Here is a 26732-nt window from a genome sequence, read left to right as displayed (position 1 = left end):
AGAAGGGAGAAAAAGTAGAAAGAAATAGGATAAAAGAAAATAAAATAAAGTAAAATACAATAAAGTTATTAAAATAAATAATAATTAAGAAAAAAATTTTTTAAAAAATAAAAACCAAAAAAAAGAAAAAAAACAAAAAAATGGATAGATAGAACCCTGGGACAAATGGTGAAAGCAAAGCTATACAGACAAAGTCTGACACAAACGCGTACACATACACACTCAGCAAAAGAGGAAAAGGGAAAAAATAAATTTTGCTCTCAAAGTCCACCTCCTCAATTTGGGATGATTTGTTGTCTCTTTAAGTATTCCACAGATGCAGGGTATATCAAGTTGATTGCAGATTATTAATCCACTGCTCTTGAGGCTGCTGGGAGATATTTCCCTTTCTGTTTGTTTGCACAGCTCCCGGGGCTCAGCTTTGGATTTGGTCCCGCCTCCGCATGTAGGTCGTAGGAGGGCGTCTGTTCTTCGCTCAGAGAGGACAGGTTTAAAGTTTCTGTTAATTCGGGGGCTCTCGCTCACTCAGACTCGGGGCGGGGGAGGGCTATATTGTGTGGCGCGAGCCTGCGGCGGCAGAGGCTGGCGTGACGTTGCACCAGCCTGAGGCACACCGTGCGTTCTCCTGGGGAAGTTGTTCCTGGATCCCGGGACCCTGGCAGTGGCGGGCTCCACAGGCTCCTTGGAAGGGAGGTGCGGAGAGTGACCTGTGCTCGCACACAGGCTTCTTGGTGGCGGCGGCAGCAGCCTTAGCGTCTGATGCCCATCTCTGGGGTCTGCGCTGTTAGCCGTGGCTCACGCCCATCTCTGTAGGTCCTTTAAGCAGCGCTCCTTGCGCACCCGGAAACAAAGGGGGAAGAAAAAGTCTCTTGCCTCTTCGGCAGGTCCAGACTTTTCTCGGGACTTCTTCCTGGCTAGCCGTGATGCACTAACCCCTTGCAGGCTGTGTTCACGACGCCAGCCTCAGTCCTCTCCCTGCGCTTCGACCGAAGCCCGAGCCTCAGCTCCCAGTCCCCCACCCGTCCCAGCGGGTGAGCAGACAAGCGTCTCGCGCTGGTGAGTGCCGGTCGGCATCAATCCTCTGTGCGGGAATCTCTCCACTTTGCCCTCTGCACCCCTGTTGCTGCACTCTCCTCCGCAGCACCGAAGCTTCCGCTTTCCGCCACCCGCAGTCTCCGCCTGCCAAGGGGCTTCCTAGTGTGTGGAAACCTTTCCTCCTTCACAGCTCCCTCCCACTGGTGCAGTTCCCATCCCTATTCTTTTGCCTCTGTTTATTCCTTTTTCTTTTGCCCTACCCAGGTATGTGGGGAGTTTCTTGCGTTTTGGGAGGTCTGAGGTCTTCTGCCATCGTTCAGTAGGTGTTCTGTAGGAGTTGTTCCACGTGTAGATGTATTTCTGATGTATCTGTTGGGAGGAAGGTGATCTCTGCGTCTCACTCTTATGCCATCTTCCCCCTTTCTGATCATATGGTTTTTATTCTTCAGTTTGTTGATGTAGTGTATCACGTTGATTGATTTGCCGAGATAACGAGAAATCTTTGCATTCCAGTTTTAATTTCATTGATCTTGTCTTGTTGTCTTCGTTTTTATTTCATTTATTTCTCCTCTGATCTTTATGATTTCTTTCCTTCTACTAACTCTGGATTTTGTTTGTTCTTTCTCTAGTTCCTTTAGGTATAAGATTAGGTTGTTTATCTGTGATTTTTCTTATTTCCTATGGTAAGATTGTATTCCTTCTTAGAACTGCTTTTATGGTGTCCCATAGATTTTGGATCATCGTGCTTTCGTTATCATTTGTCTTTATGTATCTTTTTATTTCCTGTTTGATTCTTCACTGATCCAATGGTTCTTTAGTAGCATATTGTTTAGCCTCCATGTGTTTGTGTTTCTTTACAGTTTTTTTCTTATAACTGATTTCTAATCTCATAATCGTTGTAGTCAGAAAAGATGCTTGACATGATTTAAATTTTCTGAAATTTACCAAGGCTCTTTTTGTGACCTATCATGTGATCAGTCCTTGAGAACGTGCCATGTGCACTTGAGAACAATGTGTATCTTGCTGCTTTTTGATGGAATACTCTATAAATATCAATTTCGTCTAATGTGAAATTTAAGGTCTTTGTTTCCTTTTTGATATTCTGTGTGGATGATCTGTCCATTCGTGAAAGTGGGGTCTTATAGTCCCCCATTATTGTTGTGTTATTGTCAATTTTTCCTTTTATGGCTGTTAGTATTTGCTCTGTATATTGTGGTGCTGCTGTGCTGGATGCATATATATTTACAATTGTTATATCTTCTTGAACTGATCCTCTGATCATTATGTAGTATCTTCGTTTGTCTCTTGTAATAGTCTTTATTTTAAAGTCTATTTTGTCTGATACGAGTATTGCTACTCCACCTTTCTTTTGATTATCATTTGCATGGAACACCTTTTTCCATCCGCTCACTTTTAGTCTTTATGTGTCCCTAGATTTGAAGTGGGTCTCTTGTAGACAGCATGTGTACAGGTCTTGTTTTTGTATCCATTCAGCTTGTCTGTGTCTTTTGCTTACAGCATTTAATCCATTACATTTAAGGTAATTATTGGTATGTATGTTCCTATTGCCATTTTCTTAAATATTCTGGATTTCTTTTTGTAGGTCTTTTTTTTACCCTTCCTCTTTTGTTGTCTTCTGTTACGATTTGATGACTAACTTCAGTGTTGTGTTTTGCTTCTTTTTTCTTTTTTGTATGTGTATCTATTGTAGAATTGCAGTTTGTGGTTACAATGAGGTTTTGATACAACAGCCTATATATAAACAAGATTGTTTTAATTTGCTGGTCTCTTAATTTCAAATGCATTTCCAGTATCCTGCATTTGTGTTCTCTTCTCACAGTTGCTGGTTTTGATACCATATTTGTGTGCAGATGATTTCCTACCTTTATTTTATGTTTGCCTTTACCAGTGAGCTTTTCTATTAGTAGTTTTGTTTGTAGTAGTGGCCTTTTCTTTTTCACTTTGAAAAGTTCCTTTAGCATTTGTTGTTAAGGTGGTCTTGTGGTGCTGAATTCTCTTAGCTTTTGCTTGTCTGTAAAGCTTTTGATTTCTCTGTGGAATCTGAATGAGAGACTTGCAAGGTAGCATATTCTTGGTTGTAGGTTTTCCCCGTTCATCACTTTAAATATTGGGTTGGCCAAAAGGTTCAGTTTTTTCTGTAAGATTGCTATAGTAGTACTTAGTTGGCTTTAACTTCATTCAAAACAGTTTTGTTAGATTGTATTTGACAGCTGTCATATCAGCGTGCATTTTAAAAAAGACATCAAATTTGGTGAATTTTTGTGTAGCATTTTAATATTGAAGATGGAAGATAAAAGGCAACATTTTCTGCATATTATGGTTTATTATTTCAAGAAAGGTAAAAACGCAACTGAAACACTCAAAAAAATTGTGCAGTGTATGGAGAAGATGCTGTGTCTGATTGAACATGTCAAAGGTGGTTTGCGAAGTTTTGTGCTGGAAATTTCAACGGTATACCACACGGGAGGTCGCCGACATAGTCAAAGTATCCAAATCAAGCGTTGAAAATCATTTGCACCAGCTTGGTTATGTGAATCTCTTTGATGTTTGGGTTCCACATAAGTTAAGCGAAAAAAAATCTTGACCCTATTTCCCTATGTGATTCTCTGCTGCAATTTAATGAAAACGTTACACTTTTAAAACTAATTTTGGGGCTTCCCTGGTGGCGCAGTGGTTGAGAGTCCGCCTGCCGATGCAGGGGACGCAGGTTCGTGCCCCGGTCCGGGAAGATCCCACATGCCGCGGAGCGGCTGGACCTGTGAGCCATGGCCGCTGGGCCTGCGTGTCCGGAGCCTGTGCTCCGCAACGGGAGAGGCCACAACAGTGAGAGGCCCGTGTACCACAAAAAAAAAAAAAAAAAACTAATTTTGACGGGCAATGAAAATTGGTTACTGGATAATAATGTGGAGTGGAAGAGATTGTCAGTTCAAGTGAAATAAACCACCACCAACCACACCAGAGGCTGGTCTTCATGCAGAGAAGGTGATGTGGTGTATGTGGTGGGATTGGAATGGAGTCCTGTATTAAGAGCTCCTTCCAGAAAACCAAACAATTAATTCCAATGAGTACTACTCCCAATTAGACCAACTGAAAGCAGCACTTGATGAAAAGTGTTCAGAATTAGTCAACAGAAAACGCATAATCTTCCATCAGGATAACGCAAGACCGTGCGTGTCTTTGATGACCAGGCAAAAACTGTTACAGCTTGGATGGGAAGTTCTGATTTACCCACTGTGTTCACCAGACATTGCACCTTTGGATTACTGCAAAATTGTCTTGATGGAAAAAAATTCAATTCCCTGGAAGACTGTAAAAGGCACCTGGAACAGTTCTTTGCTCAAAAAGATAAAAAGTTTTGGGAAGATGGAGTTAAGTTGCCTGAAAAATGGCAGAAGGTAGTGGAACAAAGGGATGACTCCATTGTTCAATAGAGTTGGTGAAAATGAAAAGTGTGTCTTTCATTTTTACTTAAAAACCAAAGGCACTTTTTGGCCAACCCAATATATTGTGCCACTCTCTTCTTGCCTGCAGAGTTTCTGCTGAGAAATCAGCTGATAACCTTATGGGATTTCTTTTGTATGTTGTTTGTTGCTTTTCACATTTTGTTTTTGTCTTTAACTTTTGTCAGTTTGGTTACTGTGTTTCTCGGCGTATTCCTCCTTGGGTTTATCTTGCCTGGCACTCTCTGTGTTTCCTGGACTTGGGTGACTGTTTCCTTTCCCGTGTTGGGGAAATTTTCAGCTATTATCTCTTCAGATAGTTTCTCATGTCCTTTCTCTCTCTCTCCTCCTTCTGGGACTCCTGTAATATAATGCCAATGTTTGTGTGTTTAATGTTGTCCCAGAGGTCTCTGAGACTGTCCTCATTTCTTTTCATTTTATTTTTTATTCTGTTCCACAGCAGTGATTTCCACCATTCTGTCTTTCAGCTCACTTCTGCCTCACTCTCCTATTGATTTTTTCTATTGTATTTTTCATTTCACTTACTGTATAGTTCATCTGTTTGTTCTGTACTTCTTCTAGATCTTTGTTAAATTTCTTGTATCTTCTCAATCTGTGCCTCCATTATTTTATTGAGATCTCAGAGCATTTTCAGTCTCATTACTCTGAATTCTTTTTCTGGTAGATTGAGTATCTCCACTTCACTTAATTGTTCTTCTGGGGTTTTATCTTGTTCCTTTATCTGGGACATACCCCTCTACCATCTCATTTTGTCTAACTTTCTGTGATTGCTGTTTCTGTTTTGCATGCTGCAGGATTGTAGTTATTTTTGCTTCTCCTGTCTGCCCCTGTGGTGGCTATGATGCTTGTGCACGCATCCTTGTGGGCCTCCTGCTCACTGGTGGGTGGAGCTGGGTATTGTTCCTCTGGTGGGAAGGGCTGAGCTCAGGAAGACTTTATGCAGACTGTCTGTGGATGGGTGGGGCTGTGTTCCTGCTCTGTTGGTTGTTTGGCCTGAGGCCTCCGAGTAGTGGAGCCTATGGGCTTTTGTGTGGGGCTAGATCTTCAGGAGGAAATGGTGTCCTCCAGGAGGGCTGACACTAATGAGTACTCGCCAGAACCACCACTCCCAGTGTCTTTGTCCCAGCAGTGAGCCACAGCCTCACTCTCGACCCCACAGGAGACCATCTAATACTAACAGGTCTGGCCCAGTCTCTTATGAGGTCACTGCTTTTTTCCCTGGGTCCTGTTGCACACGGGACCTTGTGTGTGCCCTCCAAGAGGAGTTTCTGTTTTCCCAGTATTATGAAATTTCTGCGATCAAACCTGCTGCCCTTCAAAGCCAGATTCTCTGAGGGCTCCTCCTCTTTTCACCAGGTACCAATGCTGGGAAGTCTGACATGGGCTCAGGACTTTTACTCCTGTGAGAGAACTTCTGTGGTATAATTATTTTCTAGTTTCTGGGTCGCCCACATGGCAGGTATGAGATTTGATTTTATCGCGATTGTGCCCTTCCTACTGTCCCGTCACTTCTTTGTCTTTGGATATAGGGTATCGTTTTTGGCAGCTTCCAGTGTTCTGGGTTTTTTTTTTTTTTTTTTTTCTTTTCTGTTTTTTGGTCAATGGTTATTCAGCATTTAGTTGTTATGTTGGTGTTTTTGTCAGAAGGGGTGAGCTCACGTCCTTCTACTCTGCCATCTTTTCAGCCAAAACTGAGTCCTCTTAAATTTATTAAGACTGTTTTGTGGCCAAACATATGATCTATCTTAGAAAATGTTCCCTGTGCACTAGAGAAAAATAAGTATTTTGTTGATTTTGGTTGGAATGTTTTATAAATATCTGTTACATCCATCTGGTCTAATGTCATTTAAGGCAGTTGTTTTCTCATTGATTTTCTGTCTGGATGATCTGTCTATTGGTTTAAGTAGGGTATGAAAGTCTTCTATAATTGTATTGCTTTCTCTTTCTCCCTTTGGTTCTTTTAATATTTGCTTCATATGTTTGTTTCATAAATATTTTCAAATGTTGATCCTTTTGTTGGACAGCTCCTTTACTATTATTTTTTATTATATCTATACCATTAATTTTCTCTTAAGTCTGTTACGTGTGGTGTGTATATATATATATGTATATATCTACTGCAGCTTTCTTTTGGTTTCCGTTTGCATGGAATATCTTTTTTCCATCCCTTTACTTCAGTCTGTGTGTGTTCTTACATCTAAAGTGTGCCTCATGTTTGCAGCGTATAGATGGGACTTGTGTTTTTATTCACTTATCCACTCCATGTCTTTTGATTGGAGAATTTAGTCCTTTTACATTTAAAGTAGTTACTGATAGGTATGTGTTTATTACCATTTTGTTAATTGTTTCCTAGTTGTTTTTATAGTTACTCTTTGTTCCTTTTTTCTTCTCTGCCTCTCCTACTTTGTATTGGGTTGGCTGAAAAGTTCGTTCAGGTTTTTCTGTAACATGTTAACATCTTCTGTAACATTTTTCCATAATGAACTTTTTGGCCAACCGAATAGTTTGATGACTTTCTTTAGCGATATGTATATATTCCTTTCTTTTTCTGTGTATTTATACTGTAGGTTTTTGCTTTGGGTTGTCATGACACCTACAACCGCATTTTAAGTTGGTAACAACTTAAGTTTCATCCATCCTATTTTAAAGCTTAACGTTTTTACTCTCTTTGCACTGTCCACATTTTATATTTTTCATGTTACATTTTAAAAATCTTATGTATCCCTTAACTAATTACTGTCATGCTTATTTTTATTGTCTTTTAACCTTCATATTAGCTTCATAAGTCATTAATCCACTACTTCACTATATATTTACTTTTAAGTGGGATTTATTCTTTCATATGTGTTCTGATAACTGAGTAGTGCCCTTTCCTTTCAGCTTAAAGACATCCATTTAACATTTCTTGTAGGCTGGTTTAGTAGTGATGGACTCCTTTAGCTTTTGCATCTCTGAAAAACTCTCCCTCCTTGAATTCTGAATGAGAGCTCTTCCAGGTATAGTATTCTTGGTTGGAAGTTTTATTTCAGCACTTTGAATATATCATGCATTCCCTTCTGGCCTGCAGAGTTTTTGCTAAAAAGTGTGCTGATAGTGTCATGGGAGTTCCTGTATATAGCTAGTTGTTTTTCTCGTTTTAAATATTATCTTCTTGTCTTTTTGACATTTTATTTATAATGTGCCTTACTGTGAGCCATTTTCAGTTCATCTCTTTTGGAGCTCTCTAGGCTTCCTGGACTTGAATGTCTGTTTTCTGCCCCTTTCTCTCCCTCTTCTTCTTCTGGGAGACCTAAAATGTGAATATTAGTATGTTTGGTATCATCCCATGCGTCACTTAAGCTGTCTTTGACCTTCTTCTTTTTGCTGCTGTGATTGGGTAAGTTCTAGTGCCTTGTCTTCAAGTTGTTTGATTTTTTCTTTTGTTTCATTTTGTATTGAACCCATCTAGTGTACTTTTCAATTCAGTTATTGTGTTCTTCATCTCTGTGAATTGTATTGGTGCTTTTTTACGTTTTCCATCTCTTTGTTGAAGTTCTCACTGTATTTATCCATTACTCCCATTACCACCCATTTGGTGGATATCAAATGACCATTACTTTATCAGGTAAAATATTTATCTCTATTTCATTAAAGTTTTTTTTTTTTCCCTGAAGTTTTGTTGTTCTTTCATTTGGAAAATATTCCTCTGTTTCTTCATTTTGCTTGACTCTCTCTATTGGTTTATATACAGTGGATGAAACAACCACCCCCTCCCAGTCTTGAAGGAGTGGCCTCGTGTAGGAGGTGAACCTTTTTGTTCAGCCTTGCCCCAGCTATTGGTCGTCTCTCAAACCTCTTTGCGTGTCTAAGCATCCTAATATATTTTTAGTAGCTCCCAGTAGTTGAGGATGTGCCAAGGCCTGTCACTGTCCCAGAGTGGAGGATCTCAGCACCTAGATTGAGGCTGACTAGAAACCAAGCCATCAGCTAGCCGTTTTTAAAAGTATGTAGGTATAATATATGCAGTCCTGAAAGGCTGCAAACATAAGCCTCACTGGTTACCAGAACCAGGCAATCTGGAAGTATACCTTGGGCAGCAGTCAGAAAAATCAGAGCTTCAGATGAGTGTATAACTTCTTTGTAGGAGATAACAGTGAGCTGGAGCAAGGCAAAAGGAGAGTGCCAAAATGACATCCACAGTCTATGTTCCTTTAGAGCTGCTCCATATGCCACTGCATGTGTGTCAAACCTAAATCCTGTTGACATATATACACTACCAAGTGTAAAATAGATAGCTAGTGGGAAGCAGCCGCATAGCACAGGGAGACCAGCTCGGTGCTTTGTGACCACCTAGAGGGGTGGGATAGGGAGGGTGGGAGGGAGATGCAAGAGGGAGGGGTTTTTTATATATATATATATATATATATATATATATATATATACATATAGCTGACTCACTTTGTTATACAGCAGCAACTAACACAACAATGTAAAGCAATTATACTCCAATAAAGATGTTTAAAAAACCCTTGAAGCCTGCTTCTCAATCCAAAGCTGCAGGAGAAGCAAAGTGGCCTCTTTCATACACCGGGAAATGTGCTTCAGCCAGCTGTCTGTGCAGTGGGTTACGTGTGGTAACCTGCCCAGAACCATCCCTCTAATTGCCACAGTCCCATGGAACCCAGGTACCCAAGCCCCTTTTGCAACCAGATCCCAGTGATCAGGGAGCCCTGGGCTCCAGTTGCAAAATGTCCCAGGTATTAGACACAAAAACCAGGGTACCAGATGCATGTAAAGCTTCTCAGCAGGAGACACTGGTGCTCTGGAACACTGCAGAGAGTGAGTGTGAAGATAGTGCCCATCCTCTGAAATCTTTGAAAAGGATTACAGTCAACCCCTACATGTGTGTTTAAAGAGAACCCTGCCCCTCAAGCCACAGTCATAATGTTCAGCTAATAGGTCTCTTTCACAGAAAGACTGAGTTCTTGGTTCTGTTGCCTCTTGCTGTGCCCTGGAGGTGGTAGCTGGTTTAGAACTCTGTCTTCATTGGTTACAGTGTTGCAGTACCTACAAATGTCAGCCCCACTGACCATGAAAGCCAGGTGAAGTAAAGGTGATCCCTGGTAGCAGTCACAAAAATCAGGGCACCAGATGGGTATGAGCTCCATTCTGGGTGACAGTGATTATTACAGTTGCATGTGATCAGGAATGCAAGCTCCCCCAGCCTTTAGAGCCAGGCGATCAAGAATCATATCCTGGGTAGCAGCCGGAAAAATTGGGGCACCAGGCACATGTAGTCTTCTCTCTTTCGGGAAATATTGGTGCTCTGGAGCACAGCAAAGGGAAAGTGTGAGATGGTGCCTGCCATTCTCCATCCCCAGAGAGTGTTTCAGCAGGCTCCTAGATGTGTGTGTTAAATTGGATGCCTGCCCCTTAGGCCATGGTTTTAATGTAAGCAGGTGATCCGGATTCAGTTCAAGTTGAGTTGCTTTAGGCTGCCTCTGAGCTGGGCCCTGGGTAGATGAGTCCAAGTTGTGCAGGCCATTTAAGAGCTTTCTACCAGATTGGTGTTGTCCTGTGGGTCTCAGGATGTGAGGTCTGTTGGTTTTCAGAATTAGATGTTTTGGCTGGTGGCGGGGTGGGGGGGCGGCGGGTGTTGGCTTATCTCTCAAGTGCATGCCTTTAAAATTTTTGGTGCCTGATGTGGGGTTTGAGCCCTTCAGTCCTCAGGGAGAAGCTCTGATTTTGAGTTCCCTGCCGCTTGTGTTTCCCTGTGCTGTAGGTCGGGTTTATTTTGTGCCATATTTGGTGAAATTTTGTGCCAGCCTCTCTTACCTGCTTTGATGTGGTTTTCTTCTCGTTTGCCTGATGTATAATTGTCATTTAGCCAGCCTTTATGTTTTTTTTTTGAATATGTTTTTTTAAGAGGAAAATTTTCCATATGTAACTAGACTAATTCTGTCCGTGGGAGAAGATGAGTTCAGGGTCTTCCTACATCACCATCTTGAACTGGAACCTATCCCTTCTTTTTTCAGGTATAAATGTATCCTACAGGTCTTTTCATATCAGTCATAGATAGCTTTATTGTTTTTTGTCTCCATGGCTTCCATTGACTTTAAGAGCCAATTAAAAGTAGTGGTTTTCATGGACCTATATAGCCAGATTGCCTTCATGCAGGCCATGGATGTGCTGCTGGAAAACCCTTTTTAGTTGCTAAATCTCTAGGTGCCTCAATTTTCTCATCTGTAAAATGGGAGAAAAATTGTATTCTGAATAAGGTTGTTTGGAAGTTTAAGCACTTATTTAGCACAATACCTGGCAGATGGTGAGCACCCAGATGTAGGCTGCCACCACCATTGTTGTTATCATCACCATTTTTACTTACTTAATCAGATTCTTATTTATGGGCATATGGGTTTTTTTCCTATTTTACTGTTAACAGACAGTGCTTCAGGGAATAACCTTGTATATTCATTATTTTGCACATGTGTGATTTTATGGATACTTTGCAAAAAGTACAATATCAAGACAACAGAGGATGTAAATTAGTTTTGGTAGACATGTGCCGAATTGCATACCACAGGGATTGTATCAATTTCTGCTGTTACCAGCATTTGACATAGTTTAAATGATTAAGAACTTGATGGTAGTTTTCTGATGTTACTTCCATTTCTAAAATTATTCATAGTTTAAAATGACAATTTTGAAAGTTTTTGCTTTATTAAAAAAGTACAATCTTGTGAGGAGGGCCTGCTCAAGCAAACTTTTTAATATAAAATATGTATGTTGGTGGCTTATTCTTTTAGGGTTCTCATAGATAACTTGTTAGTGTTTAAGAGAGTGGAAGGTGATCTTTTCTCTCTTTTATTCTTTATTTTCAGATATTTATGTTTCCATGAATCTGAATCATTTCAGATTTTTTATTTACCTTTACTATCCGTAATCTTAAGATAATCTTCTATTAGAAATATGCATCTTTAAGAAGCAAGAATCCAAAGATGAACTGAGATTAGCTTTTTAATTTATTTTGAACATTAGTGTTGAATTAAGGCAAGATTTTTTTCTTTGTCAGAGAAAGCTTAAAAGGACAGAGGAGCTTAACATGTCAGGCATTTTTCAAGGTTCATGGGGGAATACAAAGATCAGTACGTTGTGGTCTCTGCCATACTTTATTCTAGTGGGTGATCTAGATAGGTAGGGACCACATCCGGGTTAGAAAATGTAAAAAAAGGGTAAAGAAGAATGCTTGGATTGAGCTTTAGAAATTACCTGTATGTACTTAGGTTAAATGACTAAAAGTAACTGAAAGAAATAAAAATAAGTCATCAGAGAATATAGTGTAAATATATACTGCTGTGGGAACCAATAAAATAAGCAAATTCTTTAAATACATTAGATACATTATTACTAAGGAAAAACTGTTTGATGTAGCAGTTCGGAGACAGCTGGTGTGAGGAAGCAGTTTCTGTAGAGTTGTGGTACCCAATTGGAGAAGAATGAACAGTTGGAAAATAAGTAAATAGGCTAATCTTTGGAATAGTCATTGTGGCAGGAGAAGGAATTTCTTCCTTAAAAGAAAAATCAGTAACAAGCTTCTGTTCATTTTCAAAATTATGGCTTTTAAACATCTGATTTTATTTTATTAGTAATTGATATTTGCATATTGTAGTCATCTTTAAAGATGCTAAGCATGAGGTTTTCTTCATATTGCTTTTAATGCTAGTTACTGTTTTGTTGTCCTTCACTTTACCACATGAAATTGATGCAGTGAAATAGTCCTCTCTTTATGAACTAACATAGCTATTTTATTGAAACTATAGTTAAGACTCCACTGAATATGAAAACTGCCATGTCAATCATGGATATAGAGTAGTTGAACATTATTTACACTGGGAGTATTTTAAGAGTGATATGTGCAACTTATTAATGAAGTAGTAGAATTAATGTTGTCCCTTTTCTTGAATTTTTAAAAAATCAACTTTACCAAGATCTAATTTTCATACATTAAAATTCACACACAGTATACAGATATGTGGCTTTTGACAAATGCGTACAACCATGTAATGACATTCCATTCAAAATATAAAATGTTTCCATCTCCCTAAGAAGAACAGTTAATTCTTCCCATGTTCAAAAATTTTAATGTCTAATTTTACTTCTTTTTATTAGTACTTATGAATGTAATTTTACTTATCAAGAGTACCATGAATTAACCCCTGAAATTACATGCTTTTTATCTATGGTAATGTTATTTCAGATTGACAGAATATTTCATGACCCAAACAAGGTTAAATAGAAACTATTTTGTTTTGAGTGATTTTAAGAATGTCTAACAGACAGTTACTTTTATTTGAGATTAGTTACAATTATCAGTTGAGCACACTTCTTGTTTATTTAATTTTTTAAAATCCTCTGAAAATAAAGGCTGTATTGTAGTACATAAACAACCTGTCTTCAACACCATTGAATACTCTCTACGTTACTGTTTTTCACATAAAAAAATAAAATCAGGATAAAAAGTTTCTCATTTTGTTTCAGAAATTGCATGTTGGGGAAGAACTCTTTAAAAATATTTTTCCTTTTCATCCACATTCCAGCCTAGACTGTCATCTCTAAAGTTGAATATTGGGAATATCTGTTGGTAGTACTTAATTCATCATCCAGAAAATGAATGAGAACTATGTATCACTAAATAAACTGTGCTTTTAAATGATCCTGATTAAAAGAAAGGGCAGATAGGGCTTTTTTCTCATTTTATAGATTTTAATTCAGTTAAATTGAGTTTAATAAGTGCCACATGTTCCATTGTAGTTTTTGTTGGGACTCTGAATTAAGATCATACTTTGACTTTTAGTGGCTATCCTACTGCTTCCATGGTCTTTCCTGTAAGCATACAGTACATTTCAGAGCCTCTTCCCACCTACATTCCTAGTTGTGATTTGAGTTGGAGCTGGTAATCACTGGCAAGGAGCCTGTCAGAGGTTATACAGTAATTATTTTCCTACTGATTCATTGAGTGTTATTTTTGTGATTTTTAACTTGAGTATTTTACACTTATACAGTTGAAACTGAACCTCATTTAATTATTAGGCTGGAATTCTTTGTACCTAAGTTGATTTTGAACCTTATTTCAGTTTCTTTAAATTGAACCTTATTTCAGTTTCTTTAAATGTTATTTTTAACACAGGTTTTCAATATAAACCATGATAATATTTACATAACCATATTTGAGATAAAAATAAAGTAAGGTAAAAGTAGTACAAAAGAATGAGATGTTGAAAGAGGTTAACATTTTCTTTGATTGTTTGATCCTTATGTAGAAGTTATTGAGCAACTCTTCATGTTCAAAAAAGCAGATATAACTGAAATGTGTTGTTAGATTATGGGACATTTAGTTTTAATTTATCGAAGAATATTCTGATGATTAAAAAATATCAGAGGGAGCCTTTAAGGGAGATAACACTTTCTATACTTGGATGTTTTTCAGACTAAGGCAGCCAGCTGTATGTCTGGTTAGCACCAGTATATATTTAAGTCAATCTTTAGGGGCTTCCTTACCATATAAATTCATTGTTTTATGTCTTTGTCTTTTCCTTCTTCAACACTTCTCTCAATATTTTTCCTTATACTTATCTAATTCATAGGATATTCAGGGTTTTTTTTTTAATGTCTAAAGAACTTTTAAATTCTTAAACAAGGGATTCCTTTAGAATACATAGAAGTTTGGGGGAAGTAAGAAAAACCCAAACACTTTCATATAAAACTTTTCAAACAGTGCTCAGGTTAAATTTAATTTTTAGCATGGGATAGAAAAAGATTAACTATATAAAATCTGTTGTTCCACAGGTACTGTGAGAATAGAGATGTTTCGAAATATGCAGAATGCAGAAATCATCAGAAAAATGACTGAAGAATTTGATGAGGTATAGCATTTCAATATTTATACAAACTGCCTGCTTACACTTGTAAATGGTGAATATGTTATTTTAAGTTTTGTTTTGACTTGGTGTTTAGTATAAGAGAAGATACACTGTTTTCTCATTTATATGATAATCCATGCTGTTAATTCCAAACTTAATCTCATTCATTTGGGAATTTTATTACATTGCATGGAGGTAGTAGCACTGAATAGTGACTGATAGCTGATAAGGATAAGAAAATTCATGGTGTGAAGTAGAAGTTGACTCTTGATATTCATTCTTGAAGACCATCTAAAATTCCTGAACTTATAAATACATCTCCAGCAATTTCATGTTCTGTGGAATACTAATCTTGTTAAATGCTTTAAAGAAAAAAGGGTTGGGAGGTCAAGGAAGTGTGAGCAGGCTGCCTATTATACCTACCTTAGAGATTGTGAAAGCATATTAACTTATTTAAGGTTCTTAGAAATCCTAATGGAGAAAAATCTCCTTAACTTAATTCAATCCAGAATTCCCGAAATTATTTTACATGGATCCCCACCACTGACATACCCACACACGCACACCTCCCCCACTCCCACCCCTTTCCCATTTTCTTTGTGTGTGTGTGTATGTGTGTGTGTGTGTGTGTGCGTAAAACTTGAACTTCTATTTGGGACATTCTACTTGAGATAATCTGATTTCCATTAAGAATACAAGTTTTCTTTATTGTCTTCACAAATTAATCATGCAGAAACCATTTTTTTCTGCATGATTTTCCATTTTCACTAAAATATTCACTCAAGCAGTTTTACACTGTAAATGTTGAGATACTTTTACAGTTTTATTTCTTTATTTTATTTATGGTGAACTCAATTCATGTCATGCTTTAGGCCAGCATCAATTCCAGTTTTAACGTTCTGCCTTTTGATTTAATTAAGATTTCTATTTTCTGAATTAGGTGTTCCTTTTTCTTGACTTTCAACACTAACAACAAAGATTGGTTTTCTTCTAGGTCCACTCTTAGTAAGATGGGGTTAGGCTTTTTATTAGTAGTAGCAGTAAGTAGTGTTTATTTTTAATTAAAAAAGTGCTACAAACACATGTCAAAGCAGACATTCAAACGCAGGCTGTTCAATATATGTCTTTCTCATCAGGTGTCACCTTTAGCAGCAGTATGAAAACATTTTACAGAAACATTGTCAGTGGCTTTCAGACTATTTATTCACATTTTATGGGAGGTAGGGGAGACATTAAATTGTCACCTATGCAGATATACTCCATAATCACTTGTCTTCATTTCTGTAATCCAAAACGCTCTGAAATTCCAAAACCTGGCCTAAAATAACATGAGACTACTTAAAATTTTTATTCATCACAGTCAGTGTGAATATCTGTATGCATTGCTGTTAAATGTTAATGTTCTTGATTACAGGGGGCTGCCCCAGATTCTTTTGGGGTATGATGAAATATAAGGTATATGCACTGTATTAACTTCTAAACTGCAAAAAATCCTAGATTCTGAAACATCTCTGTGGGACTACTGTTCACTAAAAAATAATTTTGTTGTTACTACAAGTGTTTTTATATGTTGCAAATAGAAGTTAAAGCCAGATAAGATATAAGTTAAGGTGCAAGTAGTAGTTTTACTCACCAGCTACTATACTAACTACTATGCCAGGCTTGCAATACAGGTGATTCAGATTGTAGATTTAAAAGTAGTATATATCTTGGACCTTCACAGCACTAACACGTGATGGAATGATTATTAAGAGTTTAAGACAGTAGTTTCCAAACATTGCTGCACATTAACATCTCATGGGGATACTGACTCCTGGCTCCCTTCCACATCCCACAGACATTTTGATTTACTTTGTAAGGCATGTGACCTGGATATAGAGATTTTTTTAAAGCTCACTAGGTGATATTCTAATGTATAAGAACTATTGAGAACTGTTGTTCTAAGGCAAATAAAAAGAGGAAGCCAAGATTTGTTATAAAAACACTTCATATATGAAAACAGAATGAGGGGGAAACAACAATGAATAAAATGTAGCAAATGAAATTATTCAGAAGGCATTCATTTCATATTCCTAAACATTTTGTCCCAATATTTGAGATTATTGACCTAATCAAAGAAGACGTTTAATATCATCATTATATTATTTTTTCAACAGTATATCTAATACAGTTTGGATTATTAGAGTATTAATTTAAAGCAGAATTTGATATCTTCTAAAGCTACTTAGAAATAAATAAATATAATTGTGATGATTAGAAGTTTTAATAAATATTGTCAGTTTCAGTTTTAAATATCTATATAATGCTTTTAATTAGGTGGTTTAAAACAGTGTCATAAATAGGATGCTTACTCACTTTGCTTGAGACTTTATTGCATAACCAATTTGAAAAGTAAAAATTTAAATTCAAAATAAATAAATAAACATACAAACAAATAAAAATTCCAGAGATGATGTTAGTGAGCAAGTTGTGCCAGACCTGTTTGACACTGATAATTAAATTGTCTGCAAGTATGACAAGATTCATCGAAGCAAGAACAAATGGAAATTCTGTTTGAAAGGTGGTATTACGTACTTTGGAGGGACAGACTCTGTATTTGCAAAAGCCATTGTTGATACGGAGTGGTAAAACTTAGGAGCTGAATACATCATAAACATATACTGGGATTGTGTCACATATTGTTCACTGTATTGAATTTAATGAAATTATAATTCAGATGCAGATACAAAAAATTTATCTTAAACTCTTTAGCAAGATATTGATCTTTTGCTACTCTGTATATACTCAAGAATGCATTTAAATGCTTTCATATTGTTAACTGTACAGTATTTTAAGTTTTTTTTCTTCAAAATACTGTATAGGTTATTTAATTCCTTGGGAGTGGGAGGAGGTTAGTTTTGGTGAATTATATTTTGTGATAAAATTCTGAAATATCAAAGAACCATTAGATCCCAAGATCCTAGAAAAGTGCCTAGTTAACGGAGTAGGCATTAAAATTCTTTTGAATGAATGAATATATTGTATTATCGCAAACTAAAGTAAAGGTGAGATGAGTTAGAAGTCATTTCAGTTGAAAGTGTTTAAGTTGAATAAGGTAGTCCAAGAGTATGTTATTGCCTGAAAAAGTAGTATACTGTAGCTTCTATTCCTTGTTACAAATTGGTTATAACTACAGATCTGCACCTGGCCACATATCCTTTGTAATTGTAATATCAGCCTAATTTAGAAATATAATATGTTAATTCCAAGAGCAGCCTATAGCTTTTGAAAGTCAATAGATATACTTGGTTCCTGTTGGAGCCAGTTGCCAGGAGGTAAAGCACACTGTAATTGTATTTCTTCCCCAGGTTATTACAATCAGATCTCCATGTATCAATTCTTAGATATGTTTCCCAAAGGTCAATTTGTATAGTTTTCATATATTTCAGTATGACATCTATGTAGGGAAACCTTTGCAACACAACACATTTAATATTCAGCTGACCCTTGAACAACACGGGTGTTAGGTACTCTCAGCTCTCTGTAGCTGAAAATCCTCATATAATTTTTGACTCCCCCAAAACTTAACTACTAATACCCTAGTGTTGACTGGAAGCCTTACGAATAACATTAACAGTCAATTAACACATATTTTGTATTTTATATATATTATATGCTGTGTTCTTACAATAAAGTAAGCTAGAGAAAAAATGTTAAGAAAAGCATAAAAAGGGGAGAGTACATTTACAGTACTGTACTGTATCATTACTGTAAGTTTGTCATCTGTTTATAAGCTAAATCATCTGTCTCTTAGTACCTATATCAGTATTGTCTTATATGATGCAAAACACCATAGATCTTATATGTATTATTAATACTAGGCATCAAAAATGAAAAGATAATGTGAATAATTTATATTTTCTTACAGTTATGATGATTTATGCATTGATAACGAAGAAGCCAGCAATCTGATTGCTTTTTGCTAGCCTAGTGTAACTGATACAATTGTTTCATGGTAGCCTAGCCTTTATACTAGTGAATGAATTGTTATAAAATTTTTATGGCATACAGTATTACTGTCATATTCATAATACAATATTGGAAACACTGTTACTTTTTTAAAGAAAAATCACTTACCTGTGGTGATAAGCTGATATGCAGTTTCTCCAACTATGAGAGTGAGAGTGTGTCATACTGTACAGTAATGTAATTCTTTGAAAGCAAAGTTATAGAACAGTATATATTAAATATCACTCACCTTATGCCTATGTATGGGTAGGCTATCCACTTCAATACAAGTCTTGCACACGAAGCTCTACACAATGAATAGTTAGGCAATGACGATGATGACACGAGTGACACAGTTCTTGCCATACAGTTACTATATTTTCACATGGAGACACACACATATACAACAGATATGTTTATTAAGTGTATGGCATGGTGATTATTTACTGTTCATTAAATGGAAGTGGATCATCACAAAGGTCTTCATCCTCATCGTCTTCACATTGAGTCGGCTGAGGAAGAGGAGGGGTTTGTCTTGCTGTCTCCGGGATGGCAGAGGTGGAGGAGGTGGAAGAGTAGGCAGGAGAGGCAGGCATATTTGGTGTAATTTTATGGAAATACATCATAATTTCTGTTTGAATTTTGCTTTTTCATTTCTCTAACATAGTACCAGTCCTTCTTCCACCATTTGCTACAGTTTCAATGCCCATATCACAGAAGGGTTATGTTGTAAAAGAAGTTAAAAGCAGTGTTGAGTAAGCAGAACCCTTGTACCAGATTGTCTAATGTCATTTGTTTTCTGGCAATGCTTCTCCTATGTCTTTTTCCTCATTGTACGGCACTGGTTAGGAAGCACTCATCTCCATCAAGTCATCTTCTCTTAATTCCTTTGGTGTAGTGTCTATTAGCTCTTGAATTTCTTCAAGATTCATATCTTAAAACTCTTCACTGCCCCCTCCACTCCACCCCGACCATTTTTGCCATATCCACAGTCTCTTTCATGATTTCTTTGATCGGCTCTGTCCTTAGTCCTGTGAAGTCATGCACAACATCTGGGCAAAATTTATCTCCAGCAGGAATTCATGATTTCGGGCCTGGTAGCTTTCATGGCTTTTTCTCTAACAACAATGGCATCTTCAGTGGTGTAGTCCTTGCAGACTTTCATGATGTTCTCTCTATGGGGGTCCTCTTCCATAGCCCTGACAATCCTTTCCATAGAGTACTGTGTGTAATGAGCCTTAAAGGCCCTTATGACTCCTTGATCTAGAGACTGAATTAGAAATACTGTGTTTGGGAGCAAGTTGATCACTTTGACACTTTTGGTGTTGAACTCATAGGGTTCTGGGTGGCCAGGGGCATTGTTCATTATAAAGAGAATTTTAAAAGTCAGTTCCTTACTTGCAAGGTACTTCTCAACTTCAAGGACAAAGCATCGATGGAACCAATCCAGAAAAGGGTTCTCATTGTCCATGGATTCTTGTTCTACAACCAAAAGACTGGTAGCTGGTGTTATATTTTCCCTTCAAGGCCTGGGAGTTTGTAGCTTTACAGATAAGAGCAGTCCTGATCATAAACCTGACTTGCATGTGCACAAAAAGTAGAGTTAGCCTGTGCCTTCTTACCTAAGTCCTGGTGCTCGCTTATCTTCCTTACTAATAATGTTGTTTGTGATGATTTTTTCCCAAGTAGGGCGCTTTCTTCTGCATTAAAAACCTGTTGAGGCAGACTTACCTATCACTGAGCAACTCCCACGTGCAAGTGTAAATGTCTCTTCTCCAGTAAGTTTGTCGATTGTCAGTTAATTTGTAGGCTGTCTCTGTAGGACCCAAGCTGGAAGAGAAAAAAGTTTTTCTTTTCAGCAGCTTTGTTGACTAGGATGGGATGTTTGGGACTCCCAGCTCACACCAGAGACTGAGGCTGCAGCTGAGATCACCAGTCCAGCGAAGCTGAGCTCCTCGCCTGCTACCAGGATTTGTATAAAAACACCTGGCTGCAGGCAGCGAGGGATCTGCCGTGCTCCTGAAGAGCAGCTGCTGGCACTGCTGATGCCAAGCTGGGTTCTGCAGCTCTGCCTAGTCCCAGCCAGCACCCCATTCTGATCAGGCCAGGAGAGAAAACAAGGTGGCAGAGTAGAAGACCTTGAGCTCACATCCTCCCATGAGAACATCAAAATCATAACTAATTGCTGTACAACCATCAATAAAAAAGACTGGGACCTACGAAAAAGATATTCTACATTCAAAGACAGAGGAGACGAGATGGTAGGAAGGGTGCACTCATGATATAGTCAAATCCCATACGCCCTGGGTGGGTGACCCAGAAGCTGGAGAATAATTATATCACAGAAGTTCTCGCACAGGAGTGAGAGTTCTGAGCCCCACATTAGGCTCCCCAGCGGGGGGGTCTGGCATCAGGAGGAGGAGCCGCCAGAGCATTTGGCTTTAAAGGCCAGCATCTCTTGACCACAGGAGCTCTACAGAACTCGGGAAACCAGACTCCACTCTTGGATGATGCACACGAGGTCTTTTGATCACCAAGACACAGGGAAAAAGCAGTGACTTCAAAGGCACCTGGGCCGGAACTGCCCACTGGTCTTGGAGGGCCTCTTGGGGAGACAGGGGGTGGCTGTGGCTCTCTCTTGGGGCATAAAAGTTGGTGGTGAACATATCTGGGAAAAATCATCTGAAGGCTGACATCTTGCTTGGGACATTAGTGCCAAGACCTGGCCTCACCCAACAGCCTGTAGGCTCCAGTGCTGGGACACGTCAGGCCAGATAACCAACAGGGCTGGAACATGGTCCCACCCATCAACAGACAGACTTCCTAAAGACTTCCTGAGCCCATAGCCACCACTAGGCACGCCATTTGACATGGCCCTGCCCACCAGAGGGCCAAGACCCAACTCTACCCACCAGGGGGCAGGCACCGGCCCCTCCCACCAGGAAGCCCCCCAGAAGCCTCTAGACTAGCCTCACCCACCAGGGGGCAGACAACAGAAGCAAGAAATGCACAGTCTCCAAACCTGTGGAACTGAGTCCACAAACACAGGTCAGAACCTACTGTGGGACCAGCTGATAACTGGCCATTGAGTTACGAGAGGAGCTGTACTACTGGGACACATAGGACATCCCCTACAGAGGGCTACTTCTTCAAGGTCAAGACACATAACTAACCTTCCACATACATAAAAATACAAACAGAACTTCAGACAAAATGAGTCAGCAAAGCAATATGTTCCAGATGAAGGAATAAGGTAAAACCCCAAAGCAACAAAATGATATGGAGATAGGCAATCTACCTGAGAAAGAGTTCAGAGTAATGATTGGAAAGATGATCCAGGAATTTGGGAAAAGAATGGAAGCACAGAGTGAGAAGTTACAAGAAGTTTTTAACAAAGGATTAGAAAAAATAAAGAACAACTAAACACAGTTAAAGAATACAATAACTGGGGCTTCCCTGGTGGCGCAGTGGTTAAGAATCCTCCTGCCAGTGCAGGAGACACAGGTTCAAGCCCTGGTCTGGGAAGATCCCACATGCTGCGGAGCAGCTGAGCCCGTGCGCCACAGCTGCTGAGCCTGTGCTCGAGAGCCCATGAGCCACAATTACTGAAGCCTGCACATCTAGAGCCCGTGCTCCCAACAAGAGAAGTCACCACAATGAGAAGCTTGCACACCACGGCAAAGAGTGGCCCCCACTTGCTGCAACTAGAGAAAACCCACGCACAGCAATGAAGACCTAACACAGCCAAAAATAAAAATAAAAAAAAATACAATAACTGAAATGAAAAATACACTAGAAGTAATCAGTAGAATAAATGAGGCAAAAGAACAAATAAGTGAACTGGTAGACAGAGTGGTGGAAATCACTGCTGTGAAACAGAATAAAGAAAAAAAAATGGAAAGAAAAAAGGATAGTTTAAGAGACCTCTGGTACAACACCAAATGTACCAACATTCACCTTATAGGAGTCCCAGAAGGAGAAAAAAGAGAAAGGGCCTGAGAAGATATTTGAAGAGATAATAGCTGAAAACTTCCCTAACATGGGAAAGAAAGCAGTAACCCAAGTCTAGGAAGCAGAGAGTACCATAATGGATCAACCCAAAGAGGAACACAACCAAGATACATTGTATCAAATTGACAAAAATTAAAGATAAAGAGAAAATATTAAAAAACAATGAGGGGAAAGCAACAAGTAACACACAAGGGAACCCCCATAATGTTATCAGCTGATTTTCCAGCAGAAACTCTGCAGACCAGAAGGGAGTAGCATAATATATTTAAAGTGATGAACAGGAAGAACCTACAGCCAAGAATATGCTACCCAGAAAGGCTCTTGTTCAGATTCAGTGAAGAAATCAAAAGCTTTACAGACAAGCAAAAGCTAAGAGAGTTCAGCACCACCAAACCAGATTTACAACAAATGCTAACCAACTTCTCTAGGCAGAAAAGAACAGTCCACAAGTAGAAGAAGGAAAATTATGAAATGGGAAAGCTTACCAATAAAGGCATACAGTAAAGGTAGGAAATTATACACACACACACATATGATATCTAAACCAATAGTTGTGAAAGGAGGAGAATGTAAATGCAGGATATTTCAAATGCATTAGAAATTAGGAGATCAACAACCTAAAACAATCATTATATGTATAGATTGCTATATCAAAGTCTCATGGTAAACCAAAAATCTATAGTAGATATACACAGAAATAAGAAAAAGTAATCAAAATACAACACTAAAGAAAGTCATCAAATCACAAAAAAAGAGAACAAAAGACAAAAGGAGAAAAAAGCCCTACAAAAACAAATCCAAAACAATTAACAAAATGGCAATAAGAACATACATATGGGTATTTGCCTTAAAGGTAAATGGATTAAATGCTCCAACCGAAAGACATAGGCTGGCTGAATGGATACAAAAACAAGACCCATATATATGCTGCTAACAAGACAACCACATCAGATCTATAGGCACTTACAGATTGAAAGTGAGGGGATGGAAAAAGGTATTCCATGGAAACGGAAATCAAAAGAAAGCTGGAGTAGCAATACTCATATCAGACAAAATGACCTTAAAATAAAAACAGTTACAAGAGACAAGGATACCACATAATGATCAGAAGATCAATCCAAGATGATACAACAATTGTAAATATATGCATACAAAATAAGAGCACCTCAATGTATAAGGCAAATGTTAACAGACATAAAAGGAAAAATTGAGAGTAACACAATAATAGTGGGATCCTCTAATACCCCACTAACGTCAGTGGACAGATTATCCAGACAGAAAATCAGTGAAGAAACACAGGCCTTAAATGACACCTTAGACTACATGGATTTGATTGAAATTCATAAAGCATTCCATCCAAAATCAGCAGAATACACATTTTTTTCAACTGTACAAGGAACATTCACCAGGGTAGGTCACATGCTGGGCCACAAAGCAAGACTCAGTAAATTTAAGAAAGTTGTAATTTTATCAGGCATCTTTTCTGACCATAATGCTATGAGGCTAGAAACCAACTACAAGAAAAAGAATTGCAAAAAGCACAAACACTTGGAGGTTAGACATATTGTAGTAAGCAACCAATGGATCACTGAAGAAGTCAAAGAGGAAATCAGAAAATATACTTAAAGACAAATGAAAACAAAAACAGGACAATGCAAAACTTACGGGACACAGCAAAAGCAGTTCTAAGAGGGAAATTTATAGCTATACAAGCTTACCTCAGGAAATGAGAACAATCTCAAATAAACAACCTGACTTTACACCTAAAGCAACCGGAGGAAGAAGAACAAAGAAAACCCAAAGTTAGTAGAAGGAAAGTAAGTATAAAGGTCAGAGCAGAAATAAATGAAATAGAGACTATAAAAACAATAGAAAGGATCAACAAAACTAAAAGCTGATTCCTTGAAAATATTTTTTAAAATTGATAAAACTTGGGCTTCCCTGGTGGCACAGTGGTTGAGAGTCCGCCTACCGATGCAGGGGACATGGGTTCATGCCCCGGTGGAGCAGCTGGGCCCGTGAGCCATGGCCGCTGAGCCTGCGCATCCGGAGCCTGTGCTCTGCAGCAGGAGAGGCCACAACAGTGAGAGGCCCGTGTACCGCAAAAAAAAAAAAAAAAAAAAAAAAAAAAAAATTGATAAAACTTTAGCCAAACTCATCAAGAAAAAAAGGGAGAGGACCCATATCAATAAAATTAGAAATTAAAAAGGAGAAGTTACAACTGACACCATAGAAATAAAGGACCATAGGAGACTACTACAAGCCACTATATGCCAAAGAACTGGACAACCTAGAAGAAATGGGCAAATCCTTAGAAAGGTACAATCTCCCAAGCCTGAACCAGGAAGAAACAGAAAATAGGAATAGACCAGTTACAAGTACTGAAATTGAATCTGTGATTTAAAAATTCCCAATAAACAAAAGTCTAGGACCAGATAACTTCACAGGCAAATTCTGTCAGATACTTAAAGGAGAGTTAACACCTATCCTTTTGAAACTATCTCAAAAAATTGCAGAGGAAGGAATACTTACAAGCTCATTCTGTGAAGCCACCATCAGCTTGATGCCAGACAAAGATGCCACATAAAAAGAAATTTGCAGGCCTATATCACTGATGAACACAGACACAAAATTCCTCAGGAAAATACAAAGAAACTGAATCCAACAATACATTAAAAAGATCATACACCATGATCAAGTGGGATTTATCCCAGAGATGCAAGGATTTTCCTATATCTGCAAGTCAATCAGTGTGGTACACCACATTAACAAATTGAACAATAAAAACTATATGATCATCTCAATAGATGCAGAAAAAGCTCTTGATAAAATTCAACATCCATTTATGATAAAAACTCCAAAAAGTGAGCAGAGAGGGAACATACCTCAACATAATAAACTCCATATATGACAAATGCATAACTACTGTCATACGCAGTGGTGAAAAGCTGAAAGCATTTCCTCTAAGATTAGGAACAGAAGGATGTCCACTCTCGCCACTTTTATTCAACATAGTTTTGAAGTCCTAGCCAAGGTAATCAGAGAAGAAAAAGAAAAGTAATCCAACTTGGAAAAGAAGATGTAAAACTGTAACTGTTTGCAGATGACATGATACTATACATAGAAAATCCTAAAGACATAACCAGAAATCTATTAGAGCTCATCAGTGAACTTGGTAAAGTTGCAGTATACAAAATTAATACACAGAAATCTGTTGTATTTCTGTACATTAACAATGAAAATTTAGAAAGAGAAAGCACAATCCCATTTACCATTGCATCAAAAAAACCCCAAGAAACAAACAAAAAAAAAAACCTAGGAATAAACCTAGAAAAGGAGGCAAATGACCTGTACTCCAAAAAGTATAAAACACTGATGGAAGAAATCGAAGATGACACAAACAGATGGAAAGCTATATCATGTTTTTGGATCGGAGGAATCAACATTGTCAGAATGACTATTTGCCCAAGGCAATCTGCAGATTCAGTGCAATTCCTATTAAGTTACCAATGACATTTTTCACAGAACTAGAATAAAAAAAAATTTAATTTGTATGGAAGCACAGAAGACCCAAAATAGCCAAAGCAATCTTGAGAAAGAACAATAGAGCCGGAGGAATCAGGTTCCCTGTCTTCATACTATACTACAAAGCTACAGTTATCAAAACAGTATGGTACTCGCACAAAAAGAGACATACAGATCAATGGAACATGATAGAAAGACCAAAAATAAAACCATGCACCTATGGTCAATTAATCTATGACAAAGGATGCAAGAATATACAGTGGAGAAAGGACAGTCTCTTCAGTAAGTGGTGCTGGGAAAACTGGACAGCTATATGTAAATAAATAAAATTAGATCATTCTTTAATACCATACACGAAAATAAACTCAAAGTGGATTAAAGACCAAAATGTAGGACTTCACTGGTGTTTAAGAATCCTCCTGCCAATGCAGGGGACAGGGGTTGGAGCCCTGGTCTGGGAAGATCCCACATGTTGTGGAGCAACTAAGCCTGAGCGCCACAACTACTGAGCCTGCACTTTAGAGCCTGCAAGCCACAACTACTGAAGCCCACGCGCCTACAGCCCATGCTCTGCAACAAGAGGCCACCACAATGAGAAGCCCATGCACTGCAGCGAAGAGTAGCCCCCACTCACCACAACTAGAGAAAGCCCATGCGCAGCAATGAAGACCCAATGGAGCCAAAAATAAAATAAATAAATTATTTTTAAAAAGACCAAAATGTAAGACTGGATAGTATAAAACTCCTAGATGAAAACATAGGCGGAACACTCTTTGACATAAATCATAGCAAT

The 26732-nt window shown here is 38.2% G+C and overlaps 1 protein-coding gene across 1 annotated transcript in view; it reads left to right on the top strand.

Moving 5' to 3' along the window:
- Window positions 1-26732, top strand: part of STAG1 (stromal antigen 1) — a 444727-nt gene that overhangs the window by 225140 nt on the left and 192855 nt on the right. The window contains exon 6 of the mRNA XM_032629925.1: window positions 14343-14419. Within this exon, the coding sequence (XP_032485816.1) occupies window positions 14343-14419 (77 nt within the window). The remainder of the gene's footprint in view (window positions 1-14342; window positions 14420-26732) is intronic.

This window comes from Phocoena sinus, chromosome 4 (assembly GCF_008692025.1).
Source record: "Phocoena sinus isolate mPhoSin1 chromosome 4, mPhoSin1.pri, whole genome shotgun sequence".
Lineage (NCBI taxonomy): Eukaryota > Metazoa > Chordata > Mammalia > Artiodactyla > Phocoenidae > Phocoena > Phocoena sinus.
Note: the sequence above shows the minus strand (reverse complement) of the source record. Positions and strands in the feature narration are given on the sequence as shown.